This window comes from Tamandua tetradactyla, chromosome 19 (assembly GCF_023851605.1).
Source record: "Tamandua tetradactyla isolate mTamTet1 chromosome 19, mTamTet1.pri, whole genome shotgun sequence".
Classification (NCBI taxonomy): Eukaryota; Metazoa; Chordata; class Mammalia; order Pilosa; family Myrmecophagidae; genus Tamandua; species Tamandua tetradactyla.
Genome location: NC_135345.1, coordinates 52851044 through 52873238, shown reverse-complemented (window position 1 = coordinate 52873238; position 22195 = coordinate 52851044). Strand labels below are relative to the sequence as shown.

The 22195-nt window shown below is 37.6% G+C and overlaps 1 protein-coding gene and 1 non-coding gene across 5 annotated transcripts in view; both read left to right on the top strand.

Annotated features, from left to right (window-relative positions):
* Positions 1-22195, top strand: part of USP46 (ubiquitin specific peptidase 46) — a 95658-nt gene that overhangs the window by 41611 nt on the left and 31852 nt on the right. For all 4 annotated transcript variants that reach the window (XM_077136856.1, XM_077136858.1, XM_077136854.1 and 1 more), the window contains exons 2-4: positions 14356-14436; positions 16322-16535; positions 18160-18389. In XM_077136856.1, coding sequence (XP_076992971.1) covers positions 14356-14436; positions 16322-16535; positions 18160-18389 — 525 coding nt within the window. The remainder of the gene's footprint in view (positions 1-14355; positions 14437-16321; positions 16536-18159; positions 18390-22195) is intronic.
* LOC143663780 (U4 spliceosomal RNA) lies at positions 17939-18076 on the top strand. The gene has a single exon (XR_013166163.1). It is a non-coding gene; the product is annotated as a U4 spliceosomal RNA (small nuclear RNA).

Sequence of the window (22195 nt, the reverse complement as noted above, 5' to 3'; positions counted from 1 at the left end):
TACAGTACCATTTGTTGAATTTTTTTTGAGGGGTGTGCATGGGCTGAGAATTGAAACCAGGTCTCCTGCATGACAGGTGAGAATTCTGCCGCTGAACCACCCTTGTTCCCCTCCACTTGGCTTTTGAAGCCCTTTAGGAAATTTCTCACACCTGTTATTGTGGTCTTCAACTCATGTATTTCTGTTTGGTTCCATTTAAAAAGTTCTGCCTCTTTACTGAGATTGTCATATATGGCATGCATCATTTTCCTGTTATCCTTTAGTTCTTTCTGCATGTTTTCCTGTATCGCCTTGAGCATATTATAGATCTTTTTTCTTTCTTTCATTTTTATTAATAAAACCAATCAGCATACAATATGAACATTTTTTTGTCAGAGTTGTATATTCATCATCTTGATCATTTTTTAGAACATTTGCATCAATTCAGAAAAAGAAAGAGAAAGAAAACAGAAAAAAATTCATACATACCATGCCCCTTACCCCTCCCTTTCATTGATCGCTAGCATTTCAATCTACTAAATTTATTTTAACATTTTCCCCCTATTATTTATTTATTTTTAATCCTTATGCTTTACTCATCTATCTATAATGTAGATAAAAGAAGCATCAGACGCAAGGTTTTCACAATCACACGGTCACATTGTGAAAGCTATATCATTATACAATCATCTTCAAGAAACATGGCTACTGGAACACAGCTCTACATTTTCAGGCAATTCCCTCCAGCCTCTCTGTTATGCCTTAACTAAAAAGGTGATATCTTTTAACACACAAGAATAACCTCCAGGATAACCTCTTGACTCTGCTTGGAATCTCTCAGCCATTGGTACTTTATTTTGTCTCATTTCTCTCTTCCCCCTTTTGGTCGAGAAACTTTTCTCAATCCCTTGGTGCTGAGTCTCAGCTCATTCTAGGATTTCTGTCCCACATTGCCAGGAAGGTCCGCACCCCTGGTAGTCATGTCCCACGTAGAGAGGGGGGAGGGCAGAGAGTTGTTTGACGTGTTGGCTGAGAGAGGCCATATCTGAGCAACAAAAGAGGTTCTCTTGGGGGTGACTAAGATCTAATTTTAAGTAGACTTAGCCTATCCTTTGCGAGGTTAAGTTCATGTGAACAAACCCCAAGATTGGGGGCTCAGCTTATTGCTTTGGTTGTCCCCACTGCTTGTGAGAATATCAAGAATTCTCCACTTGGGGAAGTTGAATTTTCCCCCTTTCTTGCCATTCCCCCAAGGGAACTTTGAAAATACTTTTTTATTCATTGTTGAAATCACTCTGGGATTTATCAGGGCATCACTGGACAAACCTACAAAATCTCATGCCCTACTCAAGGTTCCATGTACTTATGGTGTTCAGTTAAGCTGTCCACAAACTATATTAGGAAATGCACTAGTTGAAATATAAATTTTGTACCAACTAAACATTTTTTGCTTTGGTTTCACACATAAGTTAAAGTTTTAAAATACAATTACCATCTATTTTCAACACCCTGCATTACTGACTTTCCTTTGTTCTTCCTCATGCAAAATATTTTTAAATTTATACCTTTAGTCACTATCATAATACAGTCTAGGCATTCTGAGATTTTACCATTTCAGTCTTTATCGTATATCTTTCCTTCTAATTTCATTTGTGCCCCCAGGCCTCCTCCCTCTATCATTCTCACATTCAGCTTCATTCAGTGTTCTAACATTATTGTATTACAGTTAGGTAGTATTGTGCTATCCATTTCTGAATTTTTACAATCAGTCCTGTTGTACAATCTGTATCCCTTCAGTTCCAGTTACCCAATATCTACCCTGTTTCTGTCTCCTGATGACTTCTGTTCTTAACTGAAATTATTCAAGTTCATTCATTAATGTTAGTTCATATCAGTGAGACCATACAGTATTTGTCCTTTTGTTTCTGGTCCATCTCACTTAGCATGATGTCGTTAAGGTCCATCCATGCTGTTATATAACTTCATAACTTTCTTCTGTCTTACAGCTGCATAATATTCCATCATATGTGTATATCATAGCTTGTTTAGCCACTCCTCTGTTGATGGATATTTGGGCTATTTCCATCTCTTGGCAATTGTAAATAATGCTGCTATAAACATTGGTGTGCAAATGTCTGTGTGTGTCTTTGCCCTCATGTCCTCTGAGTAGATACCTAGCAATGGTATTGCCGAGTCGTATGGCAATTCTATACTTAGCTTCCTGAGGAGCTGACAAACTGCTTTCCACAGTCGTTGTACCATTTGACATCCCCACCAACAGTGGATAAGTGTGCCTCTTTCTCCGCATCCTCTCCAACACTTGTCGTTTTCTGTTTTATTGATAATGGCCATTCTGGTGGGTGTGAGATGATATCTCATTTTGGTTTTGATTTGCATTTCCCTAATAGCCAGTGAAGTTGAGCATCTTTTCATGTGCCTTTTGGCCATTTGTATTTCCTCTTCTGAAAAGTGTCTGTTCAGGTCTTTTGCCCATATTGGAATTGGGCTGTCTGTCTTATTGTTGTTGAGTTGAGCAATCTATTTATTTATTTTGAATACCAGAACTTTATCTGATATTTAGTTTCCAAATATTGTCTCCCATTGTGTTGGCTGTCTTTTTACTTTCTTGACAAAGTTCTTTGATGTACAAAAGTGTTTAATTTTGAGGAGTTCTCATTTTTTTCTTTCTTCAATGCTTGTACTTTGGGTGTAGGTCTAGGAAACCGCTTCCTATTATAAGATTTATAAGATACTTACCTACATTTTCTTCTAATAGTTTTATGGCCTTAGATCTAATGTTTAGGTCATTGATCCATTTTGAGTTAATTTTGTATAGGGTGTGAGATATGGATCCTCTTTCATTCTTTTGCATGTGTATATCCAGTTCTCTAGGCACCATTTATTGAAGAGATTGTTCTGTCTCAGGTGAATTGGCTTGACTGCCTTATCAAAGATCAATTGTCCATAGATGAGAGGGTCTATATCTGAACACTCTATATGATTCCTTTGGTCAGTATATATATCTTTATGCCAGTACCATGCTGTTTTGACCACTGTAGCCTTAAAGTCAGGTAGCATGAGACCTCTGATTTCATTTTTTTTCTCAGGATACTTTTAACTATCTGGGGCACCTTGCCCTTCCAGATAAATTTGGTTATTGGTTTTTCTATCTTTGAAAAGTATGATTTTGATTGGTATTGCATTGAATCTGTGAATCAATTTATGTAGAATTGACATCTTAACTATATTTAGTCTTCTAATCCATGAACATGGTATGCCCTTCCATTTATTTAGGTCTTCTGTGATTTCTTTTAACAATTTCTTATAGTTTTTTCTGTATAGGTCTTTTGTCTCTTTAGTTAAATTTATTCCTAAATATTTTATTCTTTTGGTTGCAATTGTAAACGGAATTTTTTCATGATTTCCCCCTCAGATTGTTCATTACTAGTGTATGGAAACACTACACATTTTTGAGTGTTGATTTTGTAACCTGCCACTTTGCTGTGCTCATTTATTAGCTCTAGTAGTTTTGCTGTGGAGTTTTCAGTATATAGTATCATATCATCTGCGAACAGTGAGAGTTCTACTTCTTTGTTTCCAATTTTGATGCCTTGTATTTCTTTTTCTTGTCTGATTTCTCTGGCTAGAACTTCCAACGCAGTGTTGAATAACAGTGATGATAGTGGACATCTTTGTCTTGTTCCTGATCGTAGGGGGAAAGATTTCAGTTTTTCCCCATTGAGGATGATGTTTCGTATATTCCCTTCATCATATTGAGGAAGTTCCCTTATATCCGTATCCTTTGAAGTGTTTTCAACAAGAAAGGATGTTGAATTTTGTCAAATGCCTTTTCTGCATCAATCGAGATGATCATGTGGTTTTTCTGCTTTGATTTGTTGATATGGTGTATTACATTAATTGATTTTCTTATGTCGAACCATCCTTACATACCTGGGATGAATCCTAGTTGGTCATGATGTATACTTCTTTTAATATGCTGTTGGATTTGATTTGCAAGAATTTTGTGGAAGATTTTTGCATCTATATTCATAAGAGAGATTGGTCTGTAGTTTTCTTTTTTTGTAATGTCTTTGTCTGGTTTTGGTATGAGGGTGATGTTGGCTTCATAGAATGAGTCAGGTAGCTTTCCCTCCTCTTCAATTTTTTTGAAGAGTTTGAGCAGGATTGGTACTGACTCTTTTTGGAATGTTTGGTAGAATTCACATGTGAAGCCATCTGGTCCTGGACTTTTCTTTTTGGGGAGCTTCTTAATGAGTGATTCAGTTTCTTTACTTGTGATTGGCTTGTTGAGGTCATCTATTTCTTCTGGAGTCAGTGTTGGTCATTCATGCCTTTCTAGGAAGTTGCCCATTTCGTCTACATTGTTGAGTTTATTAGCATAAAGTTGTTCATAGTATCCTTTCATTACTTTCTTTATTTCTGTGGGGTCAGTGGTTATATCTCCTCTTCCATTTCTGATTTTATTTGTTTGCATCCTCTCTCTTCTTTTTTGTCAACCTTGCTAAGGGTCCATCAATCTTACTGATTTTCTCATAGAACCTGGTTTTGTTGATTTTCTTGATTATTTTCATGTTCTCAATTTCATTTATTTCTGCTCTAATCATCATTATTTCTTCCCTTTCGCTTGCTTTGGGGTTAATTTGCCTTTCCTCTGAAGTACTAAATAAATCCCCTTTTATTGAAAGCCAGTCTGTCTCTGGTGTGTTGCATTCTGGCAGCTAGCAAACTAGAACACTTAAGAATGATCCATGAGCAATTGACAAAAAGGTATATCCTGCTGTTGTGGGGTGTAATGTTCTATAAATGTCTGTTAAGTCTAGCTCATTTATTGTATTATTCAAATTCTGTTTCTTTATTGATCTTCTGTCTAGATGTTCTGATGAGAGTGGGGAATTGAAGTCTCCAACTATCATGGTAGATGTGTCTATTTCTCTTTTCAGTTTTCTCAGTTTGTCTCATGTATTTTGGAGCATTCTGGCTCAGTGCATAAATATTTATGATTGTTATGTCTTCTTGTTGAATTGTTCCTTTTATTGATATATAGTGTCCTTCTTTGTCTTTTTTAACTGTTTTACATTTGAAGTCTAATTTGTTTGATGTTAGTATAGCTATTCTTGCTCTTTTCTGATTGTTATTTGTATGATATATCCTTTCCCAACCTTTGACTTTCAACCTACATTTATTCTTGGGTCTAAGGTGCATTTCCTACAGACAGCATATAGATGGATCCTGTTTTTTCATCCATTCTGCCCATCTATGTCTTTTGATTGGGCAGTTTAATGCATTAACATTTAGTGTTATTACTGTACAGGCAGTACTTTTTTCTACTATTTTGCCTTTTGGATTTTATATGTCATATCTAATTCTCCTTCTTTTCACCTGTACTGATAGTCTTCATTTCTACACTCTTCTCTGCACCTCTCTCTCCTGTCTTTTCCTATCTGTCTCTTGTGCTCCGTTTAGAACTTCTTGCAGAGCCTGTCTTTTGGTCACAAATTCTTTCAGTGATTTTTTGTCTAGAAAAGTTTTAATTTCTCCCTCATTTTCGAAGGACAGTTTTGCTGGATATAGAATTCTTGGTTGGCAATTTTTCTCTTTTAGTAATTTAAATGTATCATTCCACTGTCTTCTCGCCTCCATTTTCTGCTGAGACGTCTACACATACACAAGTAGACACTACTAAGAGAGGGTGAAGACACCATACAGGCAGGGCAAGAAACAAGAAAACAAGAACTGAAAAATTCTTTTCTGTTAAACAAAACTTAAGCTAGAGGTCCACAAAAAGCTGAAATGAATGTCAAAGAACAGACAGACAAAGTCATCCAGGAAGAAAATCCTAGGTAAAAAAAGTGAAAACAATCTCCAGAATAAATTAAGGTAATTAAATGCCTAGACGCCAGCGAAAATAACAAATCATACCAGGAAAACTGAAGATACAGTCCAGTAAGGAACAAACCAATAATTCAAATGAAATACAGGAGTTGAAACAATTCAGAATGTTCAAAGAGACATGGAAAACCTCATCAAAAATCAAATCAGTGAATTGAGGGAGGATATAAAGAAGGCAAGAAATGAACAAAAAGAAGAAATCGAAAGTGAAAAAACAGGGATTCCACCTGAGCTTGGCCCCACCCCTCTCCTGGGAAAGGCACAGGCTCCAGACAAACACTCAGACAAGCCTAATTCTGTTTATGCCTGGGGCAGTGGAGCCTGTGAAGCCTTGCAGCTGTATCCAAAAAAACAGTCAAGATGTAGAAACACAGACACCAAAATGAAAGAGAAAAATCCTTTTCAGAGCAGGAGTCCCATTCCTTAGGTTTGCCAATCAAGAGCTTAAGTTGGTATGCCGCTCTGTGTATCTCTATATCCTATGTGTTCCCCCCTTTCCTTCAGGGCCCAGACCTTTTCAAATCCAAAAAAAAACTCTGTTTTTTTTTGTCTTTTTCTGTCAGCCCTGCCCCCTCTGTGCCAGGGCAAAAAGCAGGGACCTCAAGGTTCAGCTGAACTGGGGGCCTACTTTTAGTAGTCAGAATTTGTTAATTAATTCTACAGTTGGAGTTTGGTTATACTCAGCTCCTGCTGCTGGTAAACTCTCTTCCACCATTTTTAAAGGTACATTTTATTGATTTGGTTCTCCTTCAGTTTGCAACCCTTTAACTTTTTTACAAAAATTTTGAGGAAGATAGCTCTGCCAGTTTTTGTTCATTGTTCAGAGATTCTGTGCAGGAATGGCACCATGGGATGTCTTATGTGCCCACCTTGGTCAACCAGAAGTCCTGTCTCTTTCCTCTGTTTCATTATTCTGTTATGTTATTTTCAGTATTTATCCAGAAATTTAGAGGCTATAAAATTAAATTGCACATTATTCTATTGTTATCTGTAAGATGATTCTCTACTTAGAATTTATTTTTGCTGTTATGCTGTTTTCTCTTTATGTCTTTTTAAAATTAATACTGCTTCCTTTTCATATTTGATTAGATTAAGATTCACAACCCGGAAACCATTTTGAAAACTCTATTTTCTTCTTGACTACATCTCATGTCTCCCTTGATTCCCACCCTTAATTTTAAGTTCCTTATATTGTTTATGCTGTTTAAATCCTTAAGCAGCTTGCAATACCCTGTGGAGGTTTAACAGAACAGGACATGTATGTTTTCATTCTAAAATACCTTGAGGGGTTTCTCAGAGGTTGGGGTTTGTTGCTACAACTTTGCAAACCCCCCAATTACTTTAGTCCTTCAGCCTACAGTTCTGTGGTTCTGAGGAGATTTTCCTCCATGGGAGACAATACTGCATACTGGTTGGGAGCACCTGCTGCAGAGCCAAACTCAGTGCTGTTCCTTACTAGCTGTGCGAACTTTAGTGATATTAGAATATTATGTACCTCTCTGTGCCTCAGATTTCTAATCTGTAGAATGGAGACAATAATGAAGTATCCGCTTCATAGGGTTATTGTGAGGATCAAAAATGAGTAAAATGCACATAAAGTGAAAAATGATTAGACAGAGTACATGCTTTTTACCTATTATCTGTTATTGTTATTAATTATGTCCGAGGAATTTGAAATCTTGAAATCTGCCAGGCAGTTTCTGACTTGTGGTGCCTGTTTGAAAAGATTATATATCCTAGAAAAGCCATCCTGAGCCATCTCTTGGAGGTAGCCATTTTTTCATAATCTCTATGCAGCACAATAGGTTGGAAACTTGATTAAATTATCTCCATGGAGCTGTGGCTCCACCCATTCCAAGTGGGTCTTGATTAGTTTACTGGAATCCTTTAAAAAAGAGAAAGCATTGTGGAGAAAGTTTGAGAGCCAAGTAGAGCCCACACAGTCAGAGACATTTAGAGATGAAGAAAGAAAACGCCTCTGGGGGAGTTTCATGAAACAAGAAGCCTGGAGAGAAAGCTGGCAGTTGTCGCATGGTCCCCATGTGCCTTTCTAGTTGAGAGAGAAACCCTGAACTTCATTGGCCCTTCTTGAATGAAGGTAACGTCTTATTGGTGCCTTAATTTGGACATTTCTGTAGACTTGTTTTAATTTGGATGGTTTCACAGCCTTAGAACTGCGAATTTGCAACTAAATAAATTCCCCTTTTTAAAAGCCGTTCCATTTCTGTTATATTACATTCAGGCAGCTAGGCAACCAGAGCACTTGTCCTCAGACCTTGGGCTGCACCCTTCATCTTTGCCCAGCTTTCTCTGTAAGGCTATAGGGATGAACTTTGTCCTCAAAATTCTGGGAAGACTAGTCCTTTTGAAGATTAGTCCTTTATGTACTTTGAAGACATATTTAAACGAAGTATACTTTTGTACATAGACCTAAAAATGTGGTTTAGCAACAACATTCACTATCCCTGCCACATATTTTAATTCGTTTGTAATTAATGACTTGGTCCCTGGACACCTAGAACTGCTTGTATGTTATTTTTGGCATTTCTGTGTCCCTTCTCTCTCTTGTTCAAATTTGAGAGGCAGCATGTTCTAGGATGAAGATAAATGGACCTCTTTGTGGTGATGTTGGGCCTATAATTTTATTTCTGTGCATCTTATTTCTTCACTGTGAAATGGTCTAGCTGATCTCAGAGACCTTTTCTGGTTTCTGTGTTTTAGGCTCCCTTTCCCCCTGTTATGGCAGTGTTGTCCTTGGTCTTTATTTTATTTTATTTATTTTCTCATTGTTTTTTACAGACCTTGTGATGATGTAGTTCTTATTTTTTTCCCTTCTGGGCATTGATCTGTCTCTCCCCCACCCCCCACCCCCTTAAGGAAGATTCTAACTTGTTTTTCTTACAATTGCTTTAAAAAGATTCCTTTGCATACCGATATTATGCATTTATGATTCATCCTTCCTGGGCTTTTGTTATTGCTGTTTGTTTTGTGTTTTTAAGGCACCCCTCAGTAGTCCCAGTATTGCTTTCAGAGGTGTTTGAAGAGCTAACATTACAGTCTTCTTGTTGGAATTGGTCCCAGCCCAGATTTCTATTTTTAATAAGATTGGATGCATTGTTTTCCAGATTCCCATTATTTTTACTGATGGAAATAAGAACTCTATGTTTATTATTCTTCTAGACCTTGTGATTTACCCCCATAGACAAGTCCTTTGTTCAGCATCTGGTCATGTAACAATTATTTTTCAGTGCCACCCATTTTCCTTTTATTCCATTGTGCTGGGTGCTAGCAATAGAAGTGCAGTGTCTTGGGTTTGTGATGTACTTTACAATTTTTACAGCTCTAATAGCATTCCTACTTTGGCTTGATTCTCTCCACCACCCTGAGGAATAGGCAGGCTGCATATCAGCAGCCCCACCTCTTTGCCAGAAGACTAAGGCCAAGAGAGGTGAAATGACCAAAATCAGAGGCATTTATATGGACCGGGTGGGGGGAGGGAGAGGAGAATGGCTGCACACATACAACTCTGATATGTGTGCTGAGGGCCTTAGGTAACTGGTCTTCAGGGCTTTAGTGTAGGAGCCAAAAGTTTAAAGCAAGACCTACAGAATTTGTTGCAAGCAGCTGGCCTCAGGATGGCGGCAGTAAACTGTGGAGATTGTTATGTAGAGCAGTCTGGGAGGAAGAGAATGTTTACCCCAAATGGTTATGTTAAGTATGAAGAACACTGAAAGATAAGACCTTTGCTCCCTCAGGAAATGCATGCATGCCTATTGACATCCTGTGGTATATAACCAAGATCTGGTTAAGAATAAAATTGTCTGAAGTCTGTCTGAAGTAAACTCAAGCTTCAGACCCCCTGAGCCCGTCTGTGTCTTTCTTTCTTTCTTCCTTTCTATTTTTCTCATCATTCCTTAATATCCTTTGAGCTCCGTTTCAATAGGAAGCAACACTTTAGTTTATTAAAATTTTTGTTTCATAAATAACACATGCTCATAGTGAAAAATTCAAACAATTGAGAAGATAAAAAAGCCCCTCCTCAGATGCTGGTGACCTCTGTTAGTAATTTCTCAAGTATTCTTTCAGGCATTTTTGGTAGGCTGTAGGTGCTTGAATGTAGTGGCCTCTCTGCTCTATTACCATTTGTCTCCTCAGATGTAGAATGGTGCTTGTTTTAGTTTGCTAGTGCTGCTGAAATGCAATATGTCAGAAATGGATTAGCTTTTATAAAAGGGATTTATTAAGTTGCAAGTTACAATTCTAAGGCCATGAAAATATCCATGTTGAGGCACTAACAAAAAGATACCTTTTTGGAGGCAAGGCACCATCTGGGATTTTCCTGTAAACTGGGAAGGCATGTGGCAACGTCTGCTGGCCCTTTGCTCCTGGGTTTTGCTGCTTTCAGCTCTTGGTTTCAGTGGCCTCCTCTCTGAGCTTCTTCTGTCTGTCTCTAAGCGTCTAACTCTCTGCCCTTTGTGTCAGCTCTTTTAAGAATTCCAGTAAACTAATTGAGACCCACTTTGAATGGGCAGAGTCACATCTTCATTTAATCAAAAGATCATACCCACAATTGGGTGGGTCACATCTCTGTGGAGATGAACTGATCAAGAGGTCCCACTTTACAAAGCTGGATTAGGATTAAAAGAACGTGGCTCCTCTCTCTCCCCCAAGATTGAATTAGGATGAAAAGAACATGGCTTTTTTGGAGTACATAACAATTTCAGACCACAGTGCTGGACACAAAACAGGGGTTCAGTGTCATTTCCAGTGTTGTTTAATACACATTGCTAATCTGTAACCTGCTTTTACTTTATGAATGATCATGTACACATTCACATAGCAGTATCTGTAGAATAGTTTATTGTTTTTTAGATAGGTGCATGGTATTCCATCATATGGATTATTACACTTATTTAGCCAGTTCAAATTATTTAAAATTTTTTTTGTCTCAGATCTTGCTCTGAGGACCATCTGAGCCACTGACTGCTAATCATTTCTGTTTCTCTAAGAAAGTTTTAGCTGGATGGGCTGCTAAGATAACAACCACGTTTGCCTAGCTCCCTTGCAGCTGGGTATGGCCCTGTGTTAGGATAAGATTCTGTCCATCAGTGAATAAATGTGCTTCCTGAGGCATCCTTGAAATGGGAGAAGCTATCTCTTCCCTTCTTTTCTGCTTCCTGCTGGTGGCAGATGTTATTTGATGGCAGGAGCTGGAATAGCCACCTTGGCTTCAAAGATAGAAGCTGACTTTTGAGGATAGCAAAGCAAGCTAAAAGGAATCTGAATTCCCTCCATTGTATCCATTCCCTCCCTCCACTGTATGCTCTGCTTCTTGCTCTGAATGTTTACATGAAAGGGAGAAATCAACTTCCAACTTGTTTAAGCCATGCTTATATTATTTGGGTCTTATCTTTTTTGCACCTGTGTGGGTGTATTTGTAGGAAAAGAAATGTTTAAAGTATAATTGCTGGGTTGAAGAATATGCTTATTTAAAATTTTGATTGGTACTGCCTAATGGACTTGCAATTATAACAGTGACTGGTATATAATAAGCACTCATTCTTCATCATGTCTTTTATCATGGAGAGAGTTAGTTTTAATATGTCTAATTCCAAAAATCGGTGAAGGATGTTCACAAATTCATGTTTCCAGTGGAAAACACTAGCATATTAAGCAAGAGTTTGGTTTCATACATCAACATCAGTGACAAAACTGCCATTTTCTGTCTCCATGGGAACGATTTTCTAGAGTATATGTTTATAAAAAGTAAGAGGGCTTGAAAGTGGTGGAGGGTACCACTTTTGCCTCATTGCCCAGTAGATTGGGAGAGTACATACAATTTTGTTCAAATTATCATGCCCGTGGAAGCTTCAGACAGCCCTAATAACCTTCCCTGTCCATCCATCTATGGCATGATGGCAGGAATTGGGGTGTAAAGGTAGGTCTTCCGTGAATGGAAGTTAGCCAAGAAGAAGAGAAAAGAAGGGGTTTGTACAATGCGAGGAGGCATGGGCTTCAGGAAGGCAGGTGTTTTGACAAAGCAGTGAAATCGTGGTCTGGAAGCAGCACTGAGTGTCAGAGCCCTGCCAGCTTGACCTGCTGATGCTTCCACTTTGTGTGCATGTGGTGTGCAATCGAAATAACAAGCTTGACCTGATGGCAAGGGAGTAGTGACCTCCAGGAAGAGCCAAACTTCATTGAAGACGCTGTTAACTCACTTTATTCTCTCCTATGCTTTTCTCCATTCTATACCTCCTGATTGGTCCCTGTCTCTTGCCCCCAGGATATTTCTCTTAAGCCCTGCCCCTTAAGGGAACTGACCTTAGTATGAGTTATCACCCCTCTCCCTAAAATGGGAAAATGCTAAGACAGGCAGAAAAAAGTAGACTCTATCCTAGAATGGTGAGATGGCAAAATTATGGATTAATGTGAATATATTGCTGCTACCTCATGAAGAAAGATTTAATGAGGATCTAAGCAATATATTCTAATTTTGCTTCAAAAATGACTATGGAGGTATTTGATGTATATTATTTATATTGATTTATGGATGAGATATAGTTTTATTGAAAATTGTTGGTGGGTTTTGTCTATAGCATAAAATCCTGCCATAATTTGATGTGCTATTCTATATGGGGCCTCATTATTGTGAAGGCAATAAAAACCATGTACACATTCTAAAGAAAAGATAGTAAAATCATACTACACACAAAAGACCACTAAACTCAAACTCTCAGATGACAGATAAAGGAATTCGGATTATTGAAACAATATATAGGACCTAGTGAACAAATGGAAATAAAAGATATATGAGGGGGTAGGCAACAGTGGCTCAGTGGCAGCGTTCTCGCCTGCCATGCTGGAGACCCTGGGTTTGATTCCCAGAGCCTGCCCATGCCAGGGAAAAAAAAAGATATAAGGGGTTTGGAATTGCCATTTCTGTGGTTGGTCTATTTGCTTAAAATTGTTTTTGTTTTGTTTCGTTTTTCTTTTTTTTGCATTTAATGACAAGTGGCTGTTTTGGCCAGTTCTTACTCCACTTTTTGGCAGTTTCTTTCTGGAGGCAGTGATGTTAATTCTATTGAGTCAAGAATAGGTGGCATCAGAACACTTATTTTTTTTAAAGAAAACATGCTCATCTCTTTTTCTTTTTAAAATGCTTAGTTCCCAAATCTTTTAGAATCTGTGACCTGAGTCTTTCATGATAAAATGAGAATGTGAGGAAGCTGTATGTTGATGATGGGGCTACAGCTGCAAATGAAGGTTTATCCTGCTCATCCACCCCCAACTACTTACCATATTGGACTGAACTTTGGTCAGGTTTCTAATCCCAGCAGAGTCATTCACGCCTTGGGGAAGAATGATCATCAATTTGGTAGTGCCAGAGACTGGCCCTCGGTGGGGCTTAGGAAATGGTTTTGATTGCTATAATTGCTCTGTACAGCATTGGGTTTATGGTCATGGGCTCCCAAGTCAACTCCCTGCATACACATTCTAGCTCTGCCACTCAGTTGGAGTAAGCAGACACTTAGGGGCATACTGTTTAACCCTTCTAAGCCTTAAATTCCTTGTCTATTAAATGGGAATAATAATAGTACTTACCTAAGAAGATTGTTGTGAGAATTGCTTAGCACAGTCCCTGGCACATAGGAGAGATATAGAGTAGCTATTATTGCTACCAAGTTGGAGTGTAGAACTTGGGCTCATGAGGCTTATTAGTTTTATACATTTGGTAATTGTGAGATTTTAAATTGCATATCTCCACTGTTCACAGTATTCCTTGAGCATTTCACCTACTCAGTAAGGCCTTATCTGACCAGATATTTAAAGCTGCTCTGCACCATCCCTCTCCTCATTCCCTACTGCACCCCCATTTCCTACTTTATTTTTGTCCACTGCATTTATCACCCTCTAATATACTGCCTAGTAGACTAGTTTTTTGTTTGTTTGTTTCAGTTTCCCTCATTTACTAGGATATGAACCCCATGAAGGGATCCATGTCTGTTTTGTAAACTGTTCTGGAGTACTACCTGGAATAGTGTCTGGCACATAGTGGGTACACAGTAAATCTTTATCAGAAAGAATAATTGACTTTGGAAGTAATCCTATGGTTCTGTGTACCATGAAATATTACAAATGCAGCTGCAGCTGTCTGAGCTTAATATATTTTATTTGGAAATGCTCATTGATAGTCTGCTCCTTTGTCTATCTCACGCCTCCTTCCTAATGGAAGACAATGGAAGCCAGTAAAATAGGTTTAGGGAGGATGAATGAGTGGGATGAAGAGGGGAATAGGTGTGACATTATTAACTAATTCACCTGTTTACTTCTGAACTCTTTTCTTTCTACATGAGCATCACCAAACATCTTGGAGATGCTTGTGTCAATAGTTGACTCTCCATAATATCATTTTACTTTCTTGTCTATTTTGCCAGAAACAGAACTTTTATTATTTTTCTTCTTTAGGGCACCAATGCCTCTGCTCTGGAAAAAGACATTGGTCCAGAGCAGTTCCCAATCAATGAACACTACTTCGGATTGGTCAATGTAAGTATTTAAAATGTATTGCTTTTTATCAAATGGTTTAGAGTACTTGAAGTGACTTCGTTGGCATTTTCATCATTTCGGATCTCATATCATGATTTATCCTCTTTAGTTACTAGAAGTAGCAGATTTTGGGCATGGGGGGATTTGAATCCATTTTGAAAGATGTGCTGTCCCAGAAAACAAAAAAACAAACAGGAGATAGTTTACTTACTGCCCTGTTGGGTCAGAATCTTTTTAACCCCTGTGCTTTAAGCAATCTCCTTTTCACAGATAAATTTCAGACCTATTTTAGTAGGTTTTAAGCCAGATCTGCTTGTATACATTTCCCTTTTATCACTTGGATGAATTCTTCAGATAGTCTGTGTTTTAATTGCATCAGTCCAACCAGAATTTTTAAAATGTCCCCAGCTCATTACCAGTAACTAACACTATAACTTGCTGATAGTACCTGAAGCAGGGTGTGGGGGCAAAAACTTGGACCAGTTTACCTCAGAATTACTTGGCCTCCATTTACTTGCACTCAGCAGTGTCCCTTTGTATATGGCCAGATGTATCAGGCAGCTTCCTTGATGAGTTAATTGTAGCCTGGTAGTAAGGCAGTATTTATTACCCACCACCTCCTGACTTTTCTTCCTCACTCAGTCCTTTCTCTGCAGAAAGGCTCTGTTTCTTAGTTTGTGGAAGAATTGGGAGATCTAGATTTATTAATTCCCCCATTTTTGTTCCCTTCCAATGGTAATTTATGAAAGTCCCAGCTTCTCGGTAAAAAGAGAATGTCCTGCTGCCTAATTATGCCAGAGTAGATTAAAAATATATAAAAATAGGAAATGTTCTATTTTAGCATATGTAGAAATGTCACGTTAAGCATGGCAGAGCATCTGTCTCACTCTTGGATAAACGACACATAAGCCAACAAGCGTTTATGAGAAGAGGTTCATGTTCTATTTTAATCTTCTACAGATTTAATGTAATCTGTGTTAGTAACCTTGTCACCCCCTTAGATTTTACTTCTTTATATTTAACTGCATATGAGAAGTTGTAAAGTGATAGCCTCAACTGTGTTCTCCACCAGAATTGGTGTTACAGTCAGTTAAAAAACCCATAAGACTTTTCCCTTCTACAACCATAATGTGGGTCTCCATGATTTTTGAGAGGTATAAAATATTACTGAGTGGTCCCGAATCAGATTGTTGGAAACCAGAAGCTTGGGTTTCTCTAGGTAGAGAGTTGCCCCCTAGGTTGAAACAAAATTGAAGGCAATAGAAATTAAAATGGTGAGAGTTGGTAGAAGGGGGTGGGTACTTAAAAGAGTCAGCTTTCTGCCTCTGTTGCCTGGAGTACATGAGGAAATGTGATCTGAAGCCAGTGGGCAGAGATGTTGGAATCTTGAAAGTGAAATTCTAAAACAAGTTCCCATTCAATCAAGGCTATTTCAGCTGCACAATTGTTCCTAGTTCCTGTATATCTTTTTGATTTGGATTTTGTTTTCACTGTCATGGATGTTTTGATGTGTTGCAATGTGGCATCTTTTATTTAGCCAGCTGCCTTTCTGGGTTTCTATAATATATAGATTTTTCATCTCTGTATTTTTCGAGTCCAAGTATTTATCGTTATTTCAGAGACTTTTTGGGGCTAGAGAGACACCAGGACATCTTTCTCCTAGAAACAAAAGGTTCTAAGACTTAAGTATACTTTTATTTATTTTCCTCTTGATCTTGATCAGAGAGTCAATAGCATTTAGAATGGTTTTCTAATATGGAGCGCTGGACTCAGCTGAAGGGAAATCTGGGCAGGTTCAGAGGGTGGCATTCTCCTTTACTCATCCACTCCAGAGGTGGCACATCCCTGGACCGTGATTTGAACCATCCCTGTTGTCCTTTGCCAGTTCGGAAACACATGCTACTGTAACTCCGTGCTCCAAGCATTGTACTTCTGCCGTCCATTCCGTGAGAATGTCTTGGCATACAAGGCCCAGCAAAAAAAGAAGGAAAACTTGCTGACATGCCTGGCAGACCTTTTCCACAGCATTGCCACACAGAAGAAAAAGGTTGGCGTGATCCCACCAAAGAAGTTCATTTCAAGGCTGAGGAAAGAGAATGGTGAGTACTATGGAGCATAACATTTCTAAGAATTAGAAATAAGGAAAACTGGCAGTTCTGTATGTCCTCAAAATGGGAAGTTGTTTTTTTAAAGGGAAAATAATTATAGTCAGCTACTTAAATATTTTTTTAAAGAAAAGATATTTTTCCTTCCCTGCCCAGTATACATAAAACAAAAGTAGATTAGAACAGTCTTTAAAAATTTGGATATATCATCCCATTTTAGAATGATCTTTTTATTGGCCACACTTTGGGAGGAGTCTTTTCTGGGTTGTATTGTTGTAAGAGGAAAAATTGCCCAAGGCAGCCTTCTAAGTGAACTACTAAATATGTTGATGGAATAATTGAATAAAATAGTACTATCTCGTAAACTTGTTCTAAGTAATTAAAGTGAATGCGCATTGTCTAATCAGAGCCTCTGCTGTTTTAAAAATAAAATCTCCAGTTTTAATTTGCATGTCAAATTGGTATCTTTATATGATAAAAATGTCCTGCTATACTCTGATTTTTCTGTTGTTTTTTTTTTTTTATCTTGTTCTTTTGGGGGTAGGGGAGGAATAGGGTGGGAATGGTAGAAACTAGGTGTATATTCCAGTAGTTTTGTGTTGGTAATTTTTATGACTATATAAATATATGATATTTTAAAAAAAATAAAATAAATATGTGATGTTTAAACACACATAAATATGTGTGTTTATTTTAGATTCAGGCTTTTTCCAGCAGTTATATGGTTAATCAAATGTTTGTTTTATTAAAATCTCATTTAATTTGATTGCTGTCTTTTCAAGTCGTTATAGTTTATACGCGAGAATAAAAATAATTTGAGTAGAAGACGGCAAAGCAGTCCCAATCTAGTTGTGAATATGATTAATAATGAAGTTTCACAGCTGCATTCAACTCTTGATGGTTTGTCCTTATGGTAGGGAACAGCAATAGGCTTCTGGAATCATTTGTATTTGGTTTCCAAACACTGTCAGATGCCATTCTCATGCATGTCCCTCATCTACCTTATGTGTTTCAGTTAACTGCTTCCAGGATGGACCCAGGTTTAATAGGATCTTTGGGGAAGAGACCCCAGTTGCTCTGGATAGGTTACAGAATGAATGTGTGCATTGTTGATCACATCGTATTAACATTTGATTTTTTTTTTTTTTTTTTTTTTAATCATGGGCAGGCACCCGGGATCGAACCCGGGTCCTCTGGCATGGCAGGCAAGCGTTCTTGCCTGCTGAGCCACCGTGGCCCAACATTTGATATTTTATCAGGAAATTTCTTTGAAGAACAAATGCAAACTTTGGTAGCTTTTTATACATGTTTGATTTAGGGAGATATGAGAAATTTAGTTTTTGGCAGGTGGCAGAAAAATGGAAATGAACAAAAGTTATTTTAAAACTTACTCACTGAGCTTTACGCAGTGGCAGTATCATAGCCAATGAGGTTTATTTGAGGCACGGTTATTGCTAATTGAAAACTTACCCACTGAAGTTGCTAATAGAGGTGAATAGACTTATGTTGCATACCTTTCTACCTTGTCAATATAAAAAATGGGAAAAAAACGGAAGTAAATTTAAACATGTCCTTTTGCTTTTCAAGAAACATATTGAAATAATGATCTCCTTTCCAGATCTCTTTGATAACTACATGCAGCAGGATGCCCATGAATTTTTAAATTATTTGCTAAACACTATTGCGGACATCCTGCAGGAAGAAAAGAAACAAGAAAAACAAAATGGAAAATTAAAAAATGGCAACATGAATGAACCTGCAGAGAATAATAAACCAGAACTCACCTGGGTCCATGAGATTTTTCAGGGAACGCTCACCAATGAAACTCGATGCTTGAACTGTGAAACTGTAAGCATTAGGAGGGCATTCATTTAAGTTGTTTTTGCATATCTGTACAGATTATGCTGTGTATAAGTGCAATATGGTTCTGTAGCACTTAGCAATTGCCTTCAATGTATTTGGACAATTCTATTTATATGAATATAAAACTCTGATGTGAACTTTTGGAAGCTTGTGTCATTCAAGATCTCAGCTGGCTAAGGCAGAGTGTTGGTGGGGTAAACCTCTTCAGAGGCTGGTTTGCTTTCTGCCATGGGCAAATTTTAGGATCCACAAATTGAATGGTTTAATTAGACTGCAACCAGTTATCCTGCAAAGATTTGGGCCACAGGAGGCCATGTGTGACTCAGCACAGTCCATTGCTCCAATTTAAAGAGAATCACCTGTGGTGTGGTGGGGTTGACACTCCATTCCTGTTTTTACAGCAGTTAGTTGGGTACTCTGGATGAGTCAGTTATGGCACTGCTGTGTGAGGGTTGGATGTCCTTATGTGTTTGGATGAGTCTGACGTATGGTAGGCACTTAACATTAGTTGAATTTGAAGACATTCTCCAGAGTGTGATTCAGGATGTCTTGTTTTCTTGGTGTATTTGATTTAAACTCTATGAGTGGCCCCATAGAGTGGTGGTGAAGAGCCCAGCTCTTTGGCCAGGCTGCTTGAGTTGTTTACTGGCTCGGACTCTCAATAGTTGTAGACCTCTGGGCAAGTCACTTAACCTCCCTGTCCTTACTCTTCTAATCTGTAAAATGGGGATGATGAAATCATATATTTCATAGGGTTGCTGGGAGGATTTAATGATTTAGCGCTTATAAAGTACTTAGAATTAATTATGCTTGGTATGTGGTAAGTTTGCAGTATATGTCAGCTATTATCATTATTATGACTGCTGACAACACAGAAAGTCTGTGGGTTCATTGGGGTCTCAGTCTTTTGATACTGTACACAGATTTCTGCAGGACTGTGCATTTTTCTAGGGAAAGATGGTATAGTAGCTTTCATTAGATTTTGCAGAGGGTCTCTGACCTAGAAATGGTCAAGAAATATAGATTTACACATCAACATCTGCTTTTGTTTTTTAGCAGTCCTTCTTCTGTCCTTTTAAACAGTTTGTGTATCAACATTCTGATTTGCTTATTATAAAAACAATCAGAAGACATAGCTAAGCAAAAGGAGACTAAAAATTATCGATATTATCCCCCAGAGATGATACATTTGTAATGTTTTCTACAAATTGTAATCAAACTAGCCCAGAGATCACAACTTGGACAACTTGAATCTGCCAAAACATTTTTAACATGTTCTTATCCATCTAGAGATCCATTCTTCCTTCCTCCCCTGCCTCCTTCCCTTCCCTTCCCCCTCCCCCCTCCCATTATTCTTTATATTCTAGGACAATTCAAATAAATAAAACAGTCGAGGGACTAGTCTAAAAAATCCTGTGTGTGTATTATTCAGGAGTAATGATTGTTGACACATAGGCCCATCTTGATCATCTGTCTTCATATCCCACCCTCCATACCCATCACCAAACTGGTTTATTTTTCAACAAATCCCAGATATATAATTCCATTTGTAATTTCTTCATTACTTTGTTATTTATCTCTAAAAGTCAAGGAGTCTTTTTCTTTTTAAACCCAAGTCCAATACCATCATAATACCTCAAAATAATCCCTTTAAATCATTCAGTCTTCACATTTCTCTAATTATGTGATTTTTTTTAACAGTTGATTAATTCAAATGAGGATCCAAATCTAGTCCACACTACATTTGATCAATATGTGTTTTACTCTTCAGATTATCCAACTCTTTTTTTTTTTTTTTCCAATTTATTTGTTGAAGAAATCAGGGTGTTTGTCTTATATAATTTCCCACATTCTGGAAACATCCTTGTGGTTTGTTCAGCATATATAGTAAAATGGTGGTATGTTTTTACCATCCTATTCTCTGTTTTTATTCAACCCATTTTATGTTCCTTTATCCCTCTTGCCTTCTTTGTGATCAAATATTTTAATTTTCCCCCCATCTATTATGTTAGTTACAGATTCTTTTAGATGTTACTATAGAAATTACAATGTGCATCCTTGATTTTTTCATCTATGTTGTTCATTAATTTTCATTGCCTTATGGTATTCCATTTTATGACTATATCACGATTTACTTATCCATTTTACTTTTGATGGATATTTGGGTTGTTTTGCTTCTGATTTTGGGCTATTATAAACAATGTTGATATGAACATTCAAATACATATAATCTAGCATGCATAAGTTTCTCTAGGATATATACATAGAAGTAGATTTATTAGGTCATATGGTATGCTTATCATTAACCTCATTAGATAGTATCATATTTCCAAAGTGGTTGTACCAGTTTATCCAGTGTACCCAATGTATGAACAGTCTTATTGTCCCACATCCTTGTCTATACCCACTAATGTCAGACATGTTCACGTTTGCTAACTTGGTGGATATGTAGAAAAGTATTCTTTTATTCGGTGAATATGGTTTTTGCAGATGTGCTATATAGAAGTACTAGGCACTGAGGATATAGGCGAGAACTTTGCCTTTATGGAACTTGCAGCATGGAAGACAACAAAATGAGTAATTAATTGTGTAATTAAAATCACAATGAATGCTTTGAAGGAGAAGCACAGTATACTCTGTGAGTTTATGATAAAGGAAACAGAACAATGGGCATCACATTTCTACATTTGTAGTCAGGAAATCTGCACCATACTGCACAATTAATCTAATCCTTTTGGTTATCTTTGAAATTAACACTATTACTAAATCCATCTTGCAGTAAGTACCCTGTATGAATTTTCAGGAAGGCTTAGTCACATTTGCATAGTTTCTTTATTATATACCAACAGGTCACCTAATCCCAACAAATGCAAATACACTTCCTCAAATATTTATATTGCAAAAGTTACTACTTAGCCTATTATTTCCTGGAGAGTTACTGGAAAGTCTGTGTTCAAATATTTCTCCACAATTTTTTTTAATATCAAATAATTTAATATATTAGTAATAAACTTGGCAAAGATGTGAAATATTGCAAATCAAGCAATGTTTCGTAGCACTAAATACTAGGAAACATTGCTGAGAGAAATTTAAGAAGTTTTAAATAGTCTTCCACGAATTTTTGGATAATGTGTAGAGTTTGTTATAATGGAATTCCACCCATTTACACTTGCTGAGTGGAAATGAGATTGTGTGGGTGTGTCTTTCTGGAGGATAGGTAATCTGAAAAACCTACCCCCCCCCCCCAACACACACACTTAAAGTGATTAGTTCATTGTGTTTTTCTTTCCTCCGGAGATACTTGGATAACTACCTCCATTTTTCTTAGATCTTCCACCTAGATAAGATCCCAGGAGTCATTTAATCCTTTCTCTGCCAGTGCCCGAGTCCCTTCTATGACATCCCAGCCAGTTGGTCACTAGTATCTCCTGGAAACTGTCCAGAGCCAGGGAACTCAATCTCCCAAGGCAATGCATTCCATTTTTAGAAAGCTCTGATTGTTAGAAAGCCCTCTACTTTCTAAGAAAACACAGTCTATGGGATTTTTTTGTTATTGTAAAGTGTTGAATACTTAATGTAAAATACAACCTAGTATTAAAAATTTTTTTAGGCATAGAATGAGAAATATAGGATCCCCTTTGAGCAACAGTTCTCTGCCCAGAGCAGGCAGACCTTAGGCAATTTTTCAGTAAGAATCACCTAGAGTCTTTGTGGACTCTTACTGTGGGATTAAATTGTATTGGATCCTGAGAGCAAATTAGCCTATGGGTGGGGGCAGGGTGGGGGAGACT